This window comes from Phoca vitulina, unplaced genomic scaffold (genome assembly GCF_004348235.1).
Source record: "Phoca vitulina isolate PV1807 unplaced genomic scaffold, GSC_HSeal_1.0 scaffold2, whole genome shotgun sequence".
Classification (NCBI taxonomy): domain Eukaryota; kingdom Metazoa; phylum Chordata; class Mammalia; order Carnivora; family Phocidae; genus Phoca; species Phoca vitulina.
Window position 1 is genome coordinate 96,696,131 of NW_022589705.1, and position 17,273 is coordinate 96,713,403.

Genomic DNA, 17,273 nt, shown 5'->3' on the forward strand with positions numbered 1-17,273 from the left:
GTGCGCCCCCGGCCCGCGACCCCGCCGCAGATGGGATGCGGAGGCCAGGAGCGGCACCCCGGGGGCTCCGCCGTCCCCGTCCCTCCCCTACCCGGCGAAGGAACAAAGGCGGGAGGTGGGACCCGCAGGCAGCCAGACTCCGTGGGGAGGGATGGGGCGGGGCGGGGCGGGGCGGGCGACACCGCCTCCTTAAAGCCGGGCGGCTGGCGAGGTGTTGCACCCCTCCGGCGCCGGCTCCTGCAGCGCGCGGAGCTTCCCCTCGGGCCTGGGTCTGCGCTCCGTGTCCGCGCGGGCACAGGTCTCCTACACGCGGGGCCCGCAGCGGCGCCGCTTCCCCGCCGAGCATGGGGCTGCCTCGGAGAGCGGGGGACCCGGCGGAGCTGCGCAAGGTAGGAGCTGGGGAGTGAGGGCGGAGCGGCCGGGGCGGGGACCGGGACTGCGACCCGCGTAACCTCGGCCTCGGCGCCCGTCCGCAGAGCCTGAAGCCGCTGCTGGAGAAGCGCCGCCGCGCGCGCATCAACGCAAGCCTGAGGCAGCTCAAGGGGCTCATCCTGCCGCTGCTGGGCAGGGAGGTGGGTGCCGCGGCGCGCGGGGGCCGGGGTGGGGGCTCCGGGCGCAGCGCGAGGGGGGCGGGTGGGCTGAGGGGCCCTTGCCCGAGGAGCCGGCGAGGGGGCTCCGCGCGGCGCGGGAGGCCGAGCCGGAGTGGGGCTGGCGCCGAGGAGCCGCCCCACCCTGGGCCACGGGCGTCCGACACGCAGGCAGGAGACTGGTGCTCACGGCAGTCTGCCGGAGATCTGTCTCGTTTGCCCGTGTCTCTGCCCCTCTCCCTCGTGGCCGGGCGCAGAGCTCCCACTACTCGAAGCTGGAGAAGGCAGACATCCTGGAAATGACCGTGCGCTTCCTGCAGGAGCTGCCTGCGTCCTCCTGCGCGGCCACAGCGCCTAGTGAGTGGCCCGCCCCGCCGCCGCCCTGCCCCACGCCCGCCGCCCCGCACCCCACCGCGCGCCTCACGCCTCTTTCCGCCCGCAGCGCCCTCGGACAGCTACGGTGAGGGCTACCGCGCCTGCCTGGCACGTCTGGCCCGCGTGCTGCCCGCCTGCCGCGTCCTGGAGCCCGCTGTGAGCGCCCGCCTGCTGGAGCACCTGCGGCGGAGGGCGGCCGGCGCCACCCCAGACGGTGCGCGCGCTGGGGACTCCTGTGGCGCGGCCGCGCCCTCCCCGCCGCCCGCACCTGCGCCTGCGCCGCCTGCGCCTCCCCGCGGCCCCGGCCTCTGGAGGCCCTGGTAGCCCCCTCGCCAGGCCACGGACCCCGCTGACTGCAAGAGACCGAGAGCGCCGGGCAGACTGAGGAAACTCGTGGTGCCGGCTGCTCTTTCCGCACGGGGGACCCGCTCAGCACCCACCCCCAGGCTGGCACCCGGATGTTTGTGATCGGTGTGGCCGACTGAAGGCGGTGGGGGCTCAGCTCGAGGAAATAAGGAGAGCAGCCCAACCTCTTGCGTGTGTCTGGGCTGGAGAAGGGGGTAGGGGGCTGCAGGGGGAGGAAGGAGCTCCCCTCCTCAGCTGCGGGAAGTGGCTCTAGAACTGGGCCCCAGCACTGGCACCAGCCCAAAGGCTGCAACAGGAGCTCACCGGGGCCGGGTGCAGCCCTCTATTCTGACTGGTCGCTGCCTCCTTACAGCTCAGCCTGGGCACCTCTGGACACGCAAGAGCAATGGCCTGAGGAGCTCTGCGGGCTGGGCAGCCATCACCCCCACTCCTGGGCTCTCCTGTCCTGCGCTTGCAGTGATAGGGACAGGGTGCAGCCAGGGCTCTGTGTTGCTGGGGGTGAAGGCATGGTAAGATGGCCTTGGGAAGGACTTATTTCCCCAAGCATTCAGTGACCACCTATGTACCACACACCAGTCTAGGGGGCCTTGGGGTGTGCGGAAGGGGGGGGATAAGAAGGAGGGTGCCCTGTGGCCTCAAGGAAGCTTGAGTCAGTGCCAGTGTGAGGTGAGCAGGTCTATGTCCTGGAGCGGCAGAAATTCCATTTACTTGCAGATAACAGCAAGTAAAGGAACAGGAAACACCTTTCCTGTCAGGACAGGTTACTGGAAGCCACTTGTTTCTCAGACTTCTTTTCCCTCTGTCCAGAAGCAAGGGGAGTCTGAGGAGACTCAGGGAAGGGCGTGTGGCCCCCAGGCTCGGGTGCCCAGGAGAAGGCAGGGGCACCTGCGGCCTGCTGGTCACGCTCCTGGTTCACGGGGCTTCACTGAGCACTCCAGGGAGGTTGGGACTCCCAACAGTCCCCCGTCCAACATCCTGAGCAAGGGACCAGGGCACTAGGGACAAGAGGAACTGATGGGGTCGGGGTGTTCACCAGACCCAAGTATGTCACAAAAACCCCTGGTGACCTGGGTACTGATTTGGGTGGCCAGATGTGGGAAGCTGTGGGCGTTATCGAAGGAGTCAATGTTAAGACAGCAGGGGAGCCCCCAGCAAGGTGTGCTGTCCTTTGTCCTCGCAGACCCAGCTGGCTGGACTGTAAGCTCCTGGAGGGCAGGGCTAGGGCTGAGCCTACCTCTGTGTCCCCACGGAACTCAGCACATGGTAGCTGCTCAATAAATATCGTGAGCTAACAAACAGGTGATGTCGCTGGACCATAGCTGTATTGAACCCTTTGGCCACAACTCCCATCCCCAGGCCCTAATGTCACTTTGAAACTCTTTTCCACCAAAGCCTGTGTATCCGGAGGACAAATGTGGGGGAGGGTGGGGAGAGCAGAGAGAGCAGTGTCTGCTTGCTTCCTTGCTTCCCCCATTCCTGAGAATGTGAGCCTGCTCTCCTGAGCTGCCTGGAGCAAGCGGGGGAGGGGCAGGTAACCTACACGCCCACACCCACCACAGAAGGTCAAGTTTCCTCTCTGGGTGAAGGACTCCGCCTTGGGCACACACTGAGCAGGCTCCTTTTTTCCCTAATAAATAAGAGCTTTCCATACAGGTTTGAACTCTGTAAGAACTGATCCACCAGAGGCCCCTTTCCTCCTTTGGGTCGTATTTGCCTCTTCTTGCTTCTGAGCCCCTGACTCCAATCAAGCTGTATTACAAGCAGTCAGGGAGGATGGGAGTGTAGACAGGCCAGTGACTCATAGGATCAGGCGTTCCAGGGAACCTGAACCAGGGGGCCCCCCTGGGCCCTGGCAGGGAGCTGAGGCATGCCCAGGTGGGTGAGGTTCTGGGCCGGCAGCGAGAAGCCGGTTTCCCAGCAGGGATGGGCAAAGAGCTGCCCAGAAGTTCTGAGCTGGGCTTATGAAATAGGGAGAACACGGGCCTCCTCCACGGGACGCCTGCAGGCACCTTCCCAGGTGTCCTGAAGGCGAGTCCAGGGCAGTGCAGGCTTTTTCTATGTGGGAGGGAGGCTGCCTCACTCGGGGGCATTTCGTGAGCTTTAACAAGGCCCACATTGTGCCCGTTGACCAGCTCTTATGATGCCCTCTGCTCTGGTCCCATGACTGAATCTAACTCTCGAACTTTGTCTGGTTATCACGCTTGGTTGGAGAAAAGGCTCCTGTGTCTCTCATAAACCTGTGGGTGAAATGATCCAATGACCACAGCACTGAGCTGTCTGGGAAACTCAGGCTGGGGCCAAACCCCACGTGTCCCCCCGGCGCCAGTTAATTTGGAAAGGTCAAATCTCGCTTCCATGAGTGAGGATAAAGAGCAGGTTGCCAAGGAGGACTCCTTTAATAAACATTTGCAAATTGCTCTTCTCTGCCTGTGACTACCAGACTCTGCCAATGAGTCTCCCACTTGTTTCCCTGTAATAGGATCAGAAGGAACATAGCCTGTGGGGAATGTCTGGAAAAATGCGCAGCTCTGCAGAACCCCGCTCCCCATCATGCTTTGGGATGACCATGCTGGAGACAGTGATGGGACAGAGGGAGCTTCCCCATCATGTGCAGCTACCTCCTACTTGAAACATCAACATGCGGCCGTATTTACTTTTTAAAAACACACCAGGTTGCTGTAGATGTCCCAGAGAAGAGCTAACCCAGCCAATGATGTTTTTTCCCTGGGTTTTACTTCGTGCCTGGCCGCTTACCAGTGTGGCTGTGTCTCAGGGTACTGACCGAGTACCTGGGTGTGCGTGTGTGTGTGTGCGTGTGCGTGTGCATGTGTGTCCCTGCACAGCCAGGTGACTGCCCTGCAGGGAGCTGCCTGGGCATGTGATGTGGAGGAGAAGGCTGCCACCCACTGAGGGTTCCCAGTGAGCAACTAGTTTCACTCTGGGTTTTGAGAGAGCCTGGCAAAGCCCCAGGCACTTAAGGCAGCTATAATGAAACTTTGAATGGTTTCAGGGGCGTGAGAAAGGCACTTAATGGGCACACCCAACGTGCACGTGTGGTGTCTTGTCACTGAGATCCATTGCAGGGCAGGAGGGAGCAGGGGTCCAGTGGCTGGTCACAGGAGCCTGCTTTGGGAGGCAGGGTTCCCTGGCCTGCGGGTTAAGAAAGGAGATTCCAAGCTGAATGTGTGCCCACTGCTGGTTCTCTGGTGGAGGCTGGGTCCAGAGCCACCTGCCATGGTGCTTGGTATATTACAAACCTGAGGGAGAATGGAGCCAAGTTCTTAAAGAACAAAGAACCACTCTAGACCTCAGAAATCAGAGGCAGATCCAGGTTTTGTGTGGATACATTCTAATATAAAATTATGAATACAGACTTGGTGTGAAAATAAATATTCAGAGTGAAAAAGTAAGTCACATCAAGCTAGTGGTGCTTGCAGATTGATGTCCATGCTTTTGGTTTCTCTTTAAGCAATTCATCAGACACACTTCCTGGTGACAACCCTGGCCTTTCCTCTGTTCCAGAACATTCTACCACGTTATGCCCTTGCTTGGGAGCAGATCCGAGCTTAGGCTTCATCAGTCTCCTGGTAAATTCAGAGTGGACTCTCAATGCTCAAATTTAAGAGTCCAGAATGCTCAAATGACAATAACAAGGTAAATGCCTTCCATTTGCTGCACCCATTCATTACAGGCTATTATATTACAGGATATATATTTACACAAACATTTACTGCATTTATGACACTTTTTTTCTTTACCTCTTTCTGGGAAGCTTGTGAAAAGCAGATTTCCAGGTCCCACCTCCAAGGGTTCTGATTCCCTGTGTCTGAGTCAATAGCCTCACCATACACCTGAGGCCAGGTGAGTCTGCTCTAACAAAGACGCCGCCTCTGAGGATGGTGGGTGCCAAGGGCTGGGGGAAGGGAAGAGGGAGGTAGTGTTCAGTGGAGACAGAGATCCACTTTTCAAGATAAAGAGTCTTGGGGATAGATGGTGTTGGTGGTTACCTTAATAAGGTGAATGTACTTAATGCCACTGAACTGCACACTTACAAATGGTTAAGATGGTAAATATTATGTGTATTTTACCACCAAAAAAGAAGAAGAAGGAGGAGGAGGAGGGAAGGGGGACAAGGAGGAGAAGAAGGAGGAGGCGGAGAAGAAGGTGAAGAAAAGAAGGAAGAAGAAGAAGAATGAATGAAAAGAGACCATATCTGCAATTGGGGCTACTACTTAAGTTTGCAGTAGGTTGTTCTAGAGGATCCATGGTTTTCATAGTAAGTAGACTGGTCAATTAAATTAAGCTACGATAAATGGTGTGCCTGGCTGCCTCTGTCGGTAGAGCATGCGACTCTTGATCTCAGGGTTGTGAGTTTGAGCCCCACGTTGGGCAGAGAGATAAATTAAGCTATGATGCATCTTCTAGATCTTTTAAGAGTGTCATAAATTTTTGCCACTTTGGGGATCTAGACTGTTTTGATTTACTATCCTTGTTGGGGGCAGAGTTTTGCACTTTTTTCTCTTTTTTTTTGACCATTTTAAAAAATTGAAGTATAATTGACATATGGTATTGTATTAGTTTCAGGTGCACAGTATATGATACAGCAATTCTATATACTCCTCAGTGCTCATCTTGATAAGTCTCTTAATCTCCTTTATCTATTTCACCCATACCCCACCCACCTCCTCTTTGACAACCACCAGTTTGTTCTCTGTATTTAGGAGTCTGGCTTTTTGTCTCTTGTTTTCTTTGTTTATTCATTTGCTGTGTTTCCTAGATTCCACATATGAGTGAAATCATACAGTATTTGTCTTTCTCTGACTTCTTTTGCTTAGCATTATACCTTCTAGATCCACCCATGTTGTCACAAATGGCAAGATCTCATTCTTTTTTATGGCTGAGTAACATTCTATTTATATCTGTGGTATATATATATATCACATCTTTTTTTTTTAAAAGATTTTATTTATTTGACAGAGAGAGACACAGCAAGAGAGGGAACACAAGCAGGGGGAGTGGGAGAGGGAGAAGCAGGCTTCCCCCTGAGCAGGGAGCCCGATGCAGGGCTCAATCCCAGGACCCTGGGATCATGATCTGAGCCGAAGGCAGATGCTTAACGACTGAGCCACCCACGCGCCCTACACCACATCTTTTTTATCCTTCTTTGTCATCTTTATCGATGGACCCTTGGGTTGCTCATGTATCTTAGTTATTGTAAATAATGCTGCAGTAAACATAGGGGTGCATATGTCTTTTCAAATTAGAGTTTTTGTTTTCTTTGGGTAGATACCATAGTGGAATTACTGGATCATATGGTAATTCTATTTTTAATTCTTTGAAGAACCTCCCTACTGTTTTCCATAGTGGCTGCACCAATTTGCATTCCTACCAACAGCACAATTTGCCTCCACATCCTTGCCAACACCTGTTGTTTCTTGTCGTTTTGACTCTAGCCATTCTGACAGGTGTGAGGTGATGTCTTACTGTGGTTTTGATTTGTATTTCCCTGATAATTAGTGATGTTGAACACTTTTCATGTGTCTGTTGGCCATTTGTATGTCTTCTTTGGAAAAATGTCTATTTGTGTCTTCTGCCCATTTTAATCAGACTATTTGGGTTTTTTTTGGTGTTGAGTTGTATAAGTTCTTCCTATATTTTGGATAGTAACCCCTTATTGGATGTATCATCGGCAAATATCTTCTCCCATCCAGTAGGTTGCCTTGTTGTTTTGTTGATGGTTACCTTCGCCGAGCAAAAGCTTTTTATTTTGATGTTGTCCCAATAGTTTAATTTTGTTTTTGTTTCCCTTGTCTGAGGAGACAGATCTAGAAAAATGTTATGGCTGATGTCACAGAGATTACTGCCTGTGTTTTCTTCTAGGAGTTTTATGATTTCGGGTCTCACATTTAGGTCTGTAATCCATTGTGAATTGATGTGTGTGTGTGGTGTGAGAAAGGGATCTAGTCTCATTCTTCTGCCTGTAGCTGTCCAGTTTTCTCAGAGGTTTGCATATTAAAAAAAAAAAATTGTTAAAAAAAAAAAGAAGGAAAAAAAGGGCTCCTGGCAGGCTCAGTCAGTGGAGCGTGTGACTCTTGATCTCGGGGTTGTGAGTTCGAGGCCCATGTTGGGTGTAGAGTTTACTTAAAAAAAAAAAAAGAAAGAAAAAATAATTTGTTAGTAATTTAATGATAACTTTAGCAACTTATTAGTATATATACTGATGATTCAACAGATGCTAACTATTCTTCTATTCCCAAATTAGCATTCTATTTAAGAAAATGATATGCACGGATAGATGTGTGATAGTGCTTCACTTCTAAAAACAGAATGGCATGGGAGGGCATTCAGTTAAGGGACAGTATTTTCTCCACGAATGCTTTCATTCATCTTTTTTGCATCTCTTTTATCTACCTTTGGTTTTTCTTTAATTCTAGCTTAAAGCATATTCTACTGAGTCCTTCACTTTCCCAACCTCATTAATATGACTCTGTCATGTTTGGCTCAGGTATAGAAGGATTCTACAATGTGTATAGACTCGTGCAAACAAAACCAAAGTGACAAACTGTCCCATGTCTCACCATTCTATATTCTTATAGTCCACACATTATAGCACTGCTTCCCCATAGGTCAGGTGCAAGTATCTAAAACCCAGGAAATTGCTGATTTAGAGGTTTACACTTGACCCTCCCCACTATGATAGGTCTTACCCCAGAGGCCACAGAATTAAGGGGCTGTGCCAAATATCAAGTTTCTATATTCCTATTATACTTTGGGGGACCAGAGAAATGACCACAGTGTTCACACACCTAGTGGACCCATCGTGAGCCAGACAGGACCAAGATTCCACTGATGCCCTGGCCTCCATCATGTCCCCACCCAAAGAGGGATATGTGATGACACTTTGGATCTTCAAGGATCCATGTGAACGTGGACTCTGTGTCTGATGGACCAGGAAATGTTCACACATTACACCTCGCCTAGGGCACAGTTATCCAAATAAGTGCCATTGGTTCCTTGGTGGAAGTCTGGGAGGAATCATGACTCTATACATTTGCCTTGTGTCTCGAGGTCCTGGGGTCCCAGCCTTGCTTCAGTCAGTGGGTTCCAGATCCAAGCATTGTCTCAGGTCATGGAAGGCAGGCAAGGACTCATTACTTTTCACTGGGGTCATTGCCATAGTCCCTGGTGAGCATCTTTTATTTCTTCTAATTGTGCAGACTGAGCAGTCCCCTCGTTGGCTGCCTGTCTGTTTTGCCTCCTGGGATGCTGAGTTTTCGTAGCTGTCACCGTAACTGTCTGTGGATCAGGCCTCCCTGGCTGCCACCTTGTGTCTATCGCTCGTTACGATCATTCTGATCTCCTGGCTCCGACAGCGCTGTCAGTGCTAACATCAGGCCTCTGTGGTTTTGGAGTCCGTCACCCTGGATGACAGTGATCCTGCTCTTGCAGGGGCATCTGCTTCGTAGGGATGCTGGTGCACCTTCACCGTGCCTTCCTTACTCACTTGGTAAATGTGTATCCTTCAGGTCCTCCTGAGTAGCCTACTCATCTGGAGCTTTTTCCAGCCTTACATAGCATGTCCATGGTAGCATGGCCCCTTCTCTGAGCCTTTTAGGCATGCCTGGCCTCCCTTAGAGTGGGCCATCACCTCATCATGTCACTAAGGGCCACCTTGGCCACATGACCGCACCATCTCAACGTATAAATGCCGGTGTGATAAAGCCAGAGTCCTGGGATGATGCTCTCAAAGCAATACCTTCTCCCTTAACCAACTGTTTTCCACCTCCTTTGAGCATCCTTGGAATCTAATCTCCTCCATGTGTTCCCTCTAGAACCTGCATCTCCTTGGCTTGTGGTCCCTGTCCTCCGTCACCAGGTCCAGCACGGCCCAGCCAGGCTCTGGAATAACTTAACCCCAGTTATTAGCCTCATGGCCAGAAGGGGAAGCAGGGCAGGTCCTGAGGGGCTCGTGTCCTTGCCCTCATTTCTGCTCCCACCACATTACTTTACTTCCTGATAGATCACACTGTCTAGGGCATCTCTTTCCAGTAATGTACTAATTGCACTGGGTTCAGTAGTGTCCCCCTAGAAACTCATGTCTTCCTGAAACCTCAGAATGTGACCTTATTTGGAAATAGGATCTTTGCTGGTGTAATTAAGTAAAGGTGACGTCACTCTGGATTAAGGTGGGCTCTAAATCCAATGACTGGTGTCCTGATGAGAGGAGGAGAGGACAATAAGGACCCAGAGAGGAGATGGCCATGTGAAGACGAGGCAGAGGTTGCAGTGGTGCAGCCTTAAGCTAAGGAACTCCTGGGGCCCCCAGAAGCCAGGAGAGGCGAGGAAGGGTTTGTCCCTAGAAACTTCAGAGGGAGCGTGGCCCTGCTGACACCTCGACTGGGGACTTCTGGCTTCTGAACTGTGAGAAAATAAATTTCTGTTGTTTTAAACCATTCCGTTTGTGGTACTTTGTCATGGCAGCCCTAGGAAACTGGTCCACTTGGTATATCATTGCCAACTGTAACCATTGGGGAAGACATTTTATTTTTAATTTATTTTTAATTTTTTTTTATTTTAAAAAGATTTATTTGAGAGAGAGAGAGTGTGCACACGTTGGGGGTTGTAGGGGGACCGGCAGAGGGAAAGAGAGACTCTTGAACAGACTCCCTGCTGAGCACAGAGCCTGACTCGGAGCTCGATCTCATGACCCTGAGATCATGACCTGAGCCAAAACTGAGTCACTTAACCAACTGAGCCACCCAAGCGCCCCTGGAAGACATTTAAAAATCAGCTTTATGTGGATTATATCTACTATTTACTCTATTAGAAATTAAAAAGAAATTTAAAAACTTTATGTATCAACTCACTAAAAATTTACAACAAATACATGCATTATACGTTAGCATGTACAACTTATTTTCAATAAGAAATATATTTTTTGAAACAAAAATTTTGGAGACAAGAGTGACATTGTTCTGTAGCTTTGCAAATCTCTGTACTATGGATTTTTTTTTTTTTTAACATTTTATTTACTTATTTGACAGAGAGAGAGACAGCGAGAGAGGGAACACAAGCAGGGGGAGTGGGAGAGGGAGAAGCAGGCTTCCTGCTGATCAGGGAGCCCCATGCGGGGCTCGATCCCAGGACCCTGGGATCACGACCTGAGCCAAAGGCAGACGCTTAACGACTGAGCCGCCCAGGCGCCCCTGTGCTATGGATTTTAATAGAAGACAGCTGGATTCTCCTAGCTCCTTCTGCACTCAATGTGTCGTGATACATTTGTTTCACTGGAAGCGTGTGAAAACACACATAAATACATAGCTGGAAAAGGGAGGAGTATTTTAATATTTTAATGGTCTTTTCAGGGAATTATGGACATTTTTCTTTGCTACTATGCCAAAACTCAGCATGTGCTAGCTCCTTAAAGGTGAGTCACAATGTAGAATCTGAAACTGTATGATATATTACTCTTTCATGCCCTGTTACACTCAACTTCACTGATCCATATGGCATTTTTTTTAAGTGAGCTTTACGTCCAACGTGGGTCTTGAACTCACACCCCTGAGATCAAGAGTCACATGCTCCACCGGCTGAGCCAGCCAGGTGTCCCTATCTGGCATTTTGAATGGGTCTTTTACTCATGTGTGATTATGTGATACCATGCATTATTCTTCTGAAAAATATCGGTCCCCTGACTTATGCAGATTTTCCAAATATTGACTGATTTCATTATATAGTTTCATCACACATCAGGTAGCCTCTGGAAAAACGCTGTATATATATATTTTTAAGATTTTATTTATTTGTCAGAGAGAGAAAGCACAAGCCGGGGGTACGACAGGCAGAGGGAGAAGCAGGCTCTCTGCTAAGCAAGAAGCCCAATGTGGGACTCGATCCCAGGACCCTGGGATCATGACCCGAACCGAAGGCAGATGCTTAACCAAATGAGCCACCCAGGCGCCCCTAAAATTATAAAAATATAATTATAAGTTAATCAACTGTACAGTTATGATTTGTGCATTTTTTCTGTACGTGTGCTTTACTTATAAATATCTAGACGGTCTCTGTATTGTGTGATATCATAGTGTGATGGTAGGTGCCTAGCCCATGGCCTGATATGCATAAGGTGCTCAATAAGTAGTTGTTGGGTGCATGAGAATGATCATCACTAATTAGTCATAATGTCGACTACCATTTATTGAGCTCTTCCCATGCACCAGGCACTGCTCTCAATGATTTTTACGTATTAACTCATTTAATCCTCATACAAAGCCTACGAGGTGTACACCGTTATCTTCATTTTGTAGATGAGGAACTGAAGCACAGAGGGGTCAAGGAACCTCTCTGAAGCCACACAGCTAGTAGGTGCCTGAAGGTGTGTTCTTCCTGCAGGGCTCTGGGTCCCTTCATTTTAACCTTCACCAAACTAATTAACCTTCATTTACCAGTTATGAAATGACCCCCCTCAGGACACAGATACCAAATCCAACTGTGTTACTGTACCACCGAGGAGTAAAAGTGGTTCCGTGACCTGGGCATTTAAATGAGCATTTGGAGGGGTCACCCAAATCTCTCGCCAGGCGAGAGCTCGGTTAGAAAGCAGTCCTCTCTCTGGGGAGCCGGCTCCCGGGCAGAGAGCGGCCTCTGCTGGGGGGTGGGTCTGGGAGCCCAGGAGCTGCCCCCTCCGGGGTTCTTCACCACTCACACATTCGCCTGGGACCCGGTTTAAGCACCTCTAGCAAATAAGGGCCCCTCGACTTCACACAGCAGTCGCTTGAGGTATGAAACCAGCATCGTTTTCCTCTAGGGCCTTTGAGAAACTGTAATTATATCCCAGTTTTTTATTATCATGTGTGCAACAAAAATAGAATTTCCCTCACGCTGAGTGGCTTCTGTTGTCATCACAGGGCTCCCGGGATAAGTTTTAGTAAGGGGAAGTTTATTCTGATTTTGAGCAGGATCCGCAGGCCGGCGGAGCCCAGGCTGGGGCCTGGCGGAGGGAAGGAGGAGGCGCTGGGGGGCTCGGCCCCTAGGTGGAGCCACAGAGCTTCAGACCCCACTGACCAAGGGCCGAGGGGCTCCGAAGGGAGTGGAACTCTCACAGGCTGAAGGCGCTTTGAAGACCGCCTCTCACTAACACGTTAACGTGCCCGCGCCCGGCCATGGCTCTCATTGTACATTTACAGCATGACCTACTTAGAGTTGTGAGATGATTTCTAAATGCTTTGTTTGGAAGATGAATCTCCATGTGTCTCCTCCATATAATGACCCATTTGTTCTTGGCTTGCCCTTTTGCATTATGGCTCCTGCTTTCAAATGCGTGGTTTATTACTTCTGAGGTGTTCACTGTGGGCTCCAAGTCCCAGGGCTTGATCTTACATGTGCTGGGGGTGGGGTGGGTGCCAGTGAGGTCTCTACGCAGCCTCTGCCGTCCTCCCTGAGATGCTGGTCCTCCCTCTGTGAATGGAGGCTACCCTTCTGGATCTGCAGGTTTCCCACTGGCAACAGACTGAGGCGCTTGTCCACTGCATTGCGTGGACAAGATGCGTAATCACGAAGTGTCCAGCATCTCCTAGGAGGAAAAACAAATCTTTAGTAAAACAGCTAAATAGTACTGACATTTGAAGAAGAAGACAGAGGGCACAGAGGGGCCAGGACCTCCCCTCCAGGCTGCGTCCTGTGCTTGATACTCAGGAGGACATGGTAGGCCTTGGGGAGTCCTGCGGTGTCCTTCTCTTGTGGCCATCCCTGCTTGAATTGGCTGGAGTCTTCTTCCCGGACCCCAATCGGAGTGCTCTGGCTCAAGGCAGACTGAATCCCATCTGGTCAGACCACCCCGGCAGCCCCTCAGGACCTCACCAGCTGCTTCACGAAACCTTACGCTAAACTCTCTCCGTCCCAGGCACTATTCCAAGTGCCTTATACCATCAACTTATTTACTCCTTCCAACAACGGAAGGGGCAGGTACTGTTGTTTCCTCATGTTTCCTAATAAGAGAGCCAAGGCACAGGTAGATTATGAGCCAACGTAAGGCCACACAGTGGGGCTTACGCGGCAGGGCCTGGGGCCCCGGCTCACGATCCTACATCGTGCTGCCTCTCTCTCTCTGATCGTCCTCCCTCCTCTGTCTGCAGCTCGTCTCCGTCCAGTCTCAGGTCTCTTGACTCTGCCAGCCTGTTGAGGCTCCCCAAGGGTGAGCTTAATGTGACTTCTGGACAAAGGCTTACAGAAAGGTCTCTGTGTTTACGCAGAGGCCCTGCTCTCCCATGTGAAGGAGGCAACAACAGTGATACTTGGTGCTCTGAGTGCATGTCCTGGGAGCCCTTCTCTGCTGATCCACGGCCACCCGTTGAACTGTCTCTGCCTCACCCCTTTCCAGGCATGGGGCAGGTGAATTGCGCTCATCTACACACTGGCAGTTTTGGGGGACACGCCCTGTGTTTATTAGGCCTCTTCTTTTGCATAGCTCTGGGTTATAAATTCAAGTATACACAAGAGCCACATCTTCAGTTTAAGGAACGATATTTATTATGCTTAATGGAATTAAGTATACTAATAGTCAATATGTTAGCATGTTTGTTGCTTCTCACCTCTTACCTATTCTATTCTCACCACACTGTGATTGCTTTTTTTTTTTATTTTTTTAATATATTTTTTAAAGATTTTATTTATTTGATAGAGAGAGACACAGTGAGAGAGGGAACACAAGCAGGGGGAGTGAGAGAGGGAGAAGTAGGCTTTCCACGGAGCAGGGAGCCCAATGCGGGGCTCGATCCCAGGACCCTGGGACCATGACCTGAGCTGAAGGCAGACGCTTAATGACTGAGCCACCCAGGTGCCCCTCTTTTTTTTATTTTTTTTATTTTTATTTATTTATTTATTTTTTAAAGATATTTATTTATTTGACAGAGAGAGACACAGCGAGAGCAGGAACACAAGCAGGGGGAGTGGGAGAGGGAGAAGCAGGCTTCCCGCGGAGCAGGGAGCCCGATGCGGGGCTCGATCCCAGGACCCCGGGATCATGACCTGAGCCGAAGGCAGACACTTAACGACTGAGCCACCCAGGCGCCCCCCTCTTTTTTTAAAAAAAAAAGATTTATTTATTTATTTATTTGACACAGAGAGAGACACACAGTGAGAGAGGGAACACAAGCAGGGGGAGAGGGAGAGGGAGAAGCAGGCTTCCAGCAGAGCAGGGAACCCGATGCGGGGCTCGATCCCAGGACCCTGGGATCATGACCTGAGCTGAAGGCAGACGCTTAATGACTGAGCCACCCAGGCACCCCAGTGATCGCATTTCTGATGAAGCAAGTTGGGCACAGAGCGAAGGTGACTTGCCCAATGCCATACAACTGATAGAGATACATGAACACAGGAATTTGACTACCTAATCCATGCCCATAACCACAACTCACTACTTCCCTAAAATATATATATATTTTTAAAAAGTCCATAATCCCAGGGGTGCCTGGGTGGCTCAGTCAGTTAAGCATCTGCCTTCGGCTCAGGTCATGTTCCCAGGGTCCTGGGACAGAGCCCCGCATCGGGCTCCCTGTTTAGCGGGGAGTCTGCTTCTCCTTCTCTCTCTGCCCCTCCTTCTGCTCGTGCTCTCTCTCAAATAAATAAGTAAAATCTTAAAGAAAGGGGGGGGCATAATTCCACTTCCGAGACACACTGTTTTTTTTTTTTAAGATTTTATTTATTTATTTATTTGAGAGAGAGAGAGAGAGAGAGAGACAGAGAGCATGCTCGAGCCAGGGGGCGGAGCAGAGGGAGAGGATCAGGCAGACTCCGTGACGTCACGGAGATGGAATTGGGGCTGGATCTCACGACCCCGAGATCACGACTCAAGCCAAAATCAAGAGTTGGACTCCTAACTGACTGAGCCACCCAGGTGCCCCCCATTTTTTTTTTTAAGTTGTGATGTAGTACAATATTAAAAAAATGATGAACCTGGGGGCGCCTGGGTGGCTCAGTCGTTAAGCGTCTGCCTTCGGCTCAGGTCATGATCCCAGGGTCCTGGGATCGAGCCCCGCATCGGGCTCCCTGCTCCACCGGAAGCCTGCTTCTCCCTCTCTCACTCCCCCTGCTTGTGTTCCCTCTCTCACTGCATCTCTCTCTGTCAAATAAATAAATAATGTCTTTAAAAAAAAAAATGATGAACCTGTACACAATCACCCAGGTCAAGAGAAGAAATGTGAATACCCCCATACTCTCCCCATTCCACGTCACCCTCTGATGACAACACTCTCCCTTCCATTGGAGGGACCCACTATCCTGACTTCCCTGACAGTCATATCCTTGTTTCTCTTTATAGCTTTTACCACCTACTTATATTTTCCTAACAGAGTTATTTATTTTTCATTTATTCTTAGCAAATTTCAGTTATACAATACAGTGTTCTCAACTATAGTCACCATGTTATATACATTAGATCCTCAGACCTTATTCATCTTATAGCTAAAAGCTTGTACCATTTTACCAACCTCTTCCTATTTCCCCCAACCCTCAGCCCTGGTGACCACTTTTCTACTCCCTATTTCTATGAGGTCAATGTTTTTTTCTAAAGGATTCTACATATAAGGCATACCATGCAGTATTTGTCTTTCTCTGTCTGGCTTATTTCACTTAGTGTAATGCCATCCAGGTTCATCTATGCTGTTGCAAATCACAAGATTTCCCTCCATTTTTTTTTAAAGATTTTATTTATTTGACAGATCACAAGTAGGCAGAGGGAGAAGAAGCAGGCTCCCCACCGAGCAGAGAGCCCGATGTGGGGCTTGATCCCAGAACCCTGGGGTCATGACCTGAGCTGAAGGCAGTCATTTGAGAGAGAGAGAGAGAGAGAGCACAAGAGGGGATAGGGTCAGAGGAAGAAGCAGACTCCCCGCCGAGCAAGGAGCTTGATGTGGGACTCGATCCCGGGACTCCAGGATCATGACCTGAGCTGAAGGCAGTCGTTTAACCAACTGAGCCACGCAGGGGCCCAACACTTACCTTTTTGATAACAGCACAAATAGAGTGTTTGCTCTATGTACACGTGGCTTGATACTATATATTCTTCTGGATCTTTCTTCTTTTCCTCCACGTTGTGATTCCTCCTTGTGTGTAGTTAAAGTTCATGGGTTTTCACTACTCGGTGTTGCACTGGTGAGGGTCCTACAATCTCTCAAGCTGGTATGCTGCTGAGGGACATCTGAGTTCCAGTTTGGGGTTATCACAAACAGTGTTGCTGTGACTCCTCTTTGAAGCCTATCTGGTGACCTCATGTTCAATATATTGGCAATGTACCTGGTAGTAGGATTTCTGGGTCAAAGGCTATGGCTCTTTCCAACTTTAACAATTATCTTTAGCTATTTTCCAAAGAGGCTGCACCAACTTATATTTCCACCATCAGCATATGGGAGTCCCTATTGCTTCATATCTGATACTCCATACTGACTTGAAAAAAATAATAAAACAGTCAAGAGATTAGATGGTAACAGTACAAAAATATATAAACGAGGGGCACCTGGGTGGCTCGGTCGGTTAAGCGGCTGACCCTTGATTTCGGCTCAGGTCATGATCTCAGGGTTGTGGGATCGAGCCCCAAGTCTGGCTCCATGCTCAGCAGGGATTTTCTCTCTCCATCTGCCCTCCCCCTCAAATAAATAAATAAATCTAAATCTTAAAATATATATATATGTGTGTGTATATATATATATACACACACATATATATATAAATGGAAAGCAAAGGCCTCACCCCTTCTGCCCAAAGGTTACCAGTGTCAATAGTTTCTTAACTGTCTTTCCATAGGGGTGCTTGGGTGGCTCAGTTGGTTAGGTGTCTGCCTTCGGTTCAGGTAGCGATCCCGGGGTCCTGGGATCAAGCCCTGCATCAGGCTCCCTTGCTCAGTGGGGAGTCTGCTTTTCCCTCTCCTCTGCCCCTGCTCACTCTCTCTTG

General features: G+C 49.9%; 1 protein-coding gene across 1 annotated transcript; it reads left to right on the top strand.

Moving 5' to 3' along the window:
- The first annotated feature begins 209 nt into the window (after nucleotides 1-209).
- On the top strand, nucleotides 210-5,373 carry HES2 (hes family bHLH transcription factor 2). The gene is made up of 4 exons (XM_032394798.1): nucleotides 210-389; nucleotides 477-572; nucleotides 845-944; nucleotides 1,030-5,373. Exons 1-4 carry the CDS (start codon nucleotides 345-347, stop codon nucleotides 1,284-1,286), a joined length of 498 nt encoding a protein of 165 aa, XP_032250689.1. The 5' UTR covers nucleotides 210-344; the 3' UTR covers nucleotides 1,287-5,373.
- Nucleotides 5,374-17,273: the final 11,900 nt, after the last annotated feature.

Excerpts from the sequence above, each read along its gene's own strand:
- HES2 (XM_032394798.1), top strand. The coding sequence starts at position 345 with ATGGGGCTGCCTCGGAGAGCGGGGGACCCGGCGGAGCTGCGCAAG. Across the intron at positions 390-476 it reads ACCCGGCGGAGCTGCGCAAG|AGCCTGAAGCCGCTGCTGGA; the intron begins GTAGGAGCTGGG and ends GCCCGTCCGCAG. Across the intron at positions 945-1,029 it reads CTGCGCGGCCACAGCGCCTA|CGCCCTCGGACAGCTACGGT; the intron begins GTGAGTGGCCCG and ends TTCCGCCCGCAG.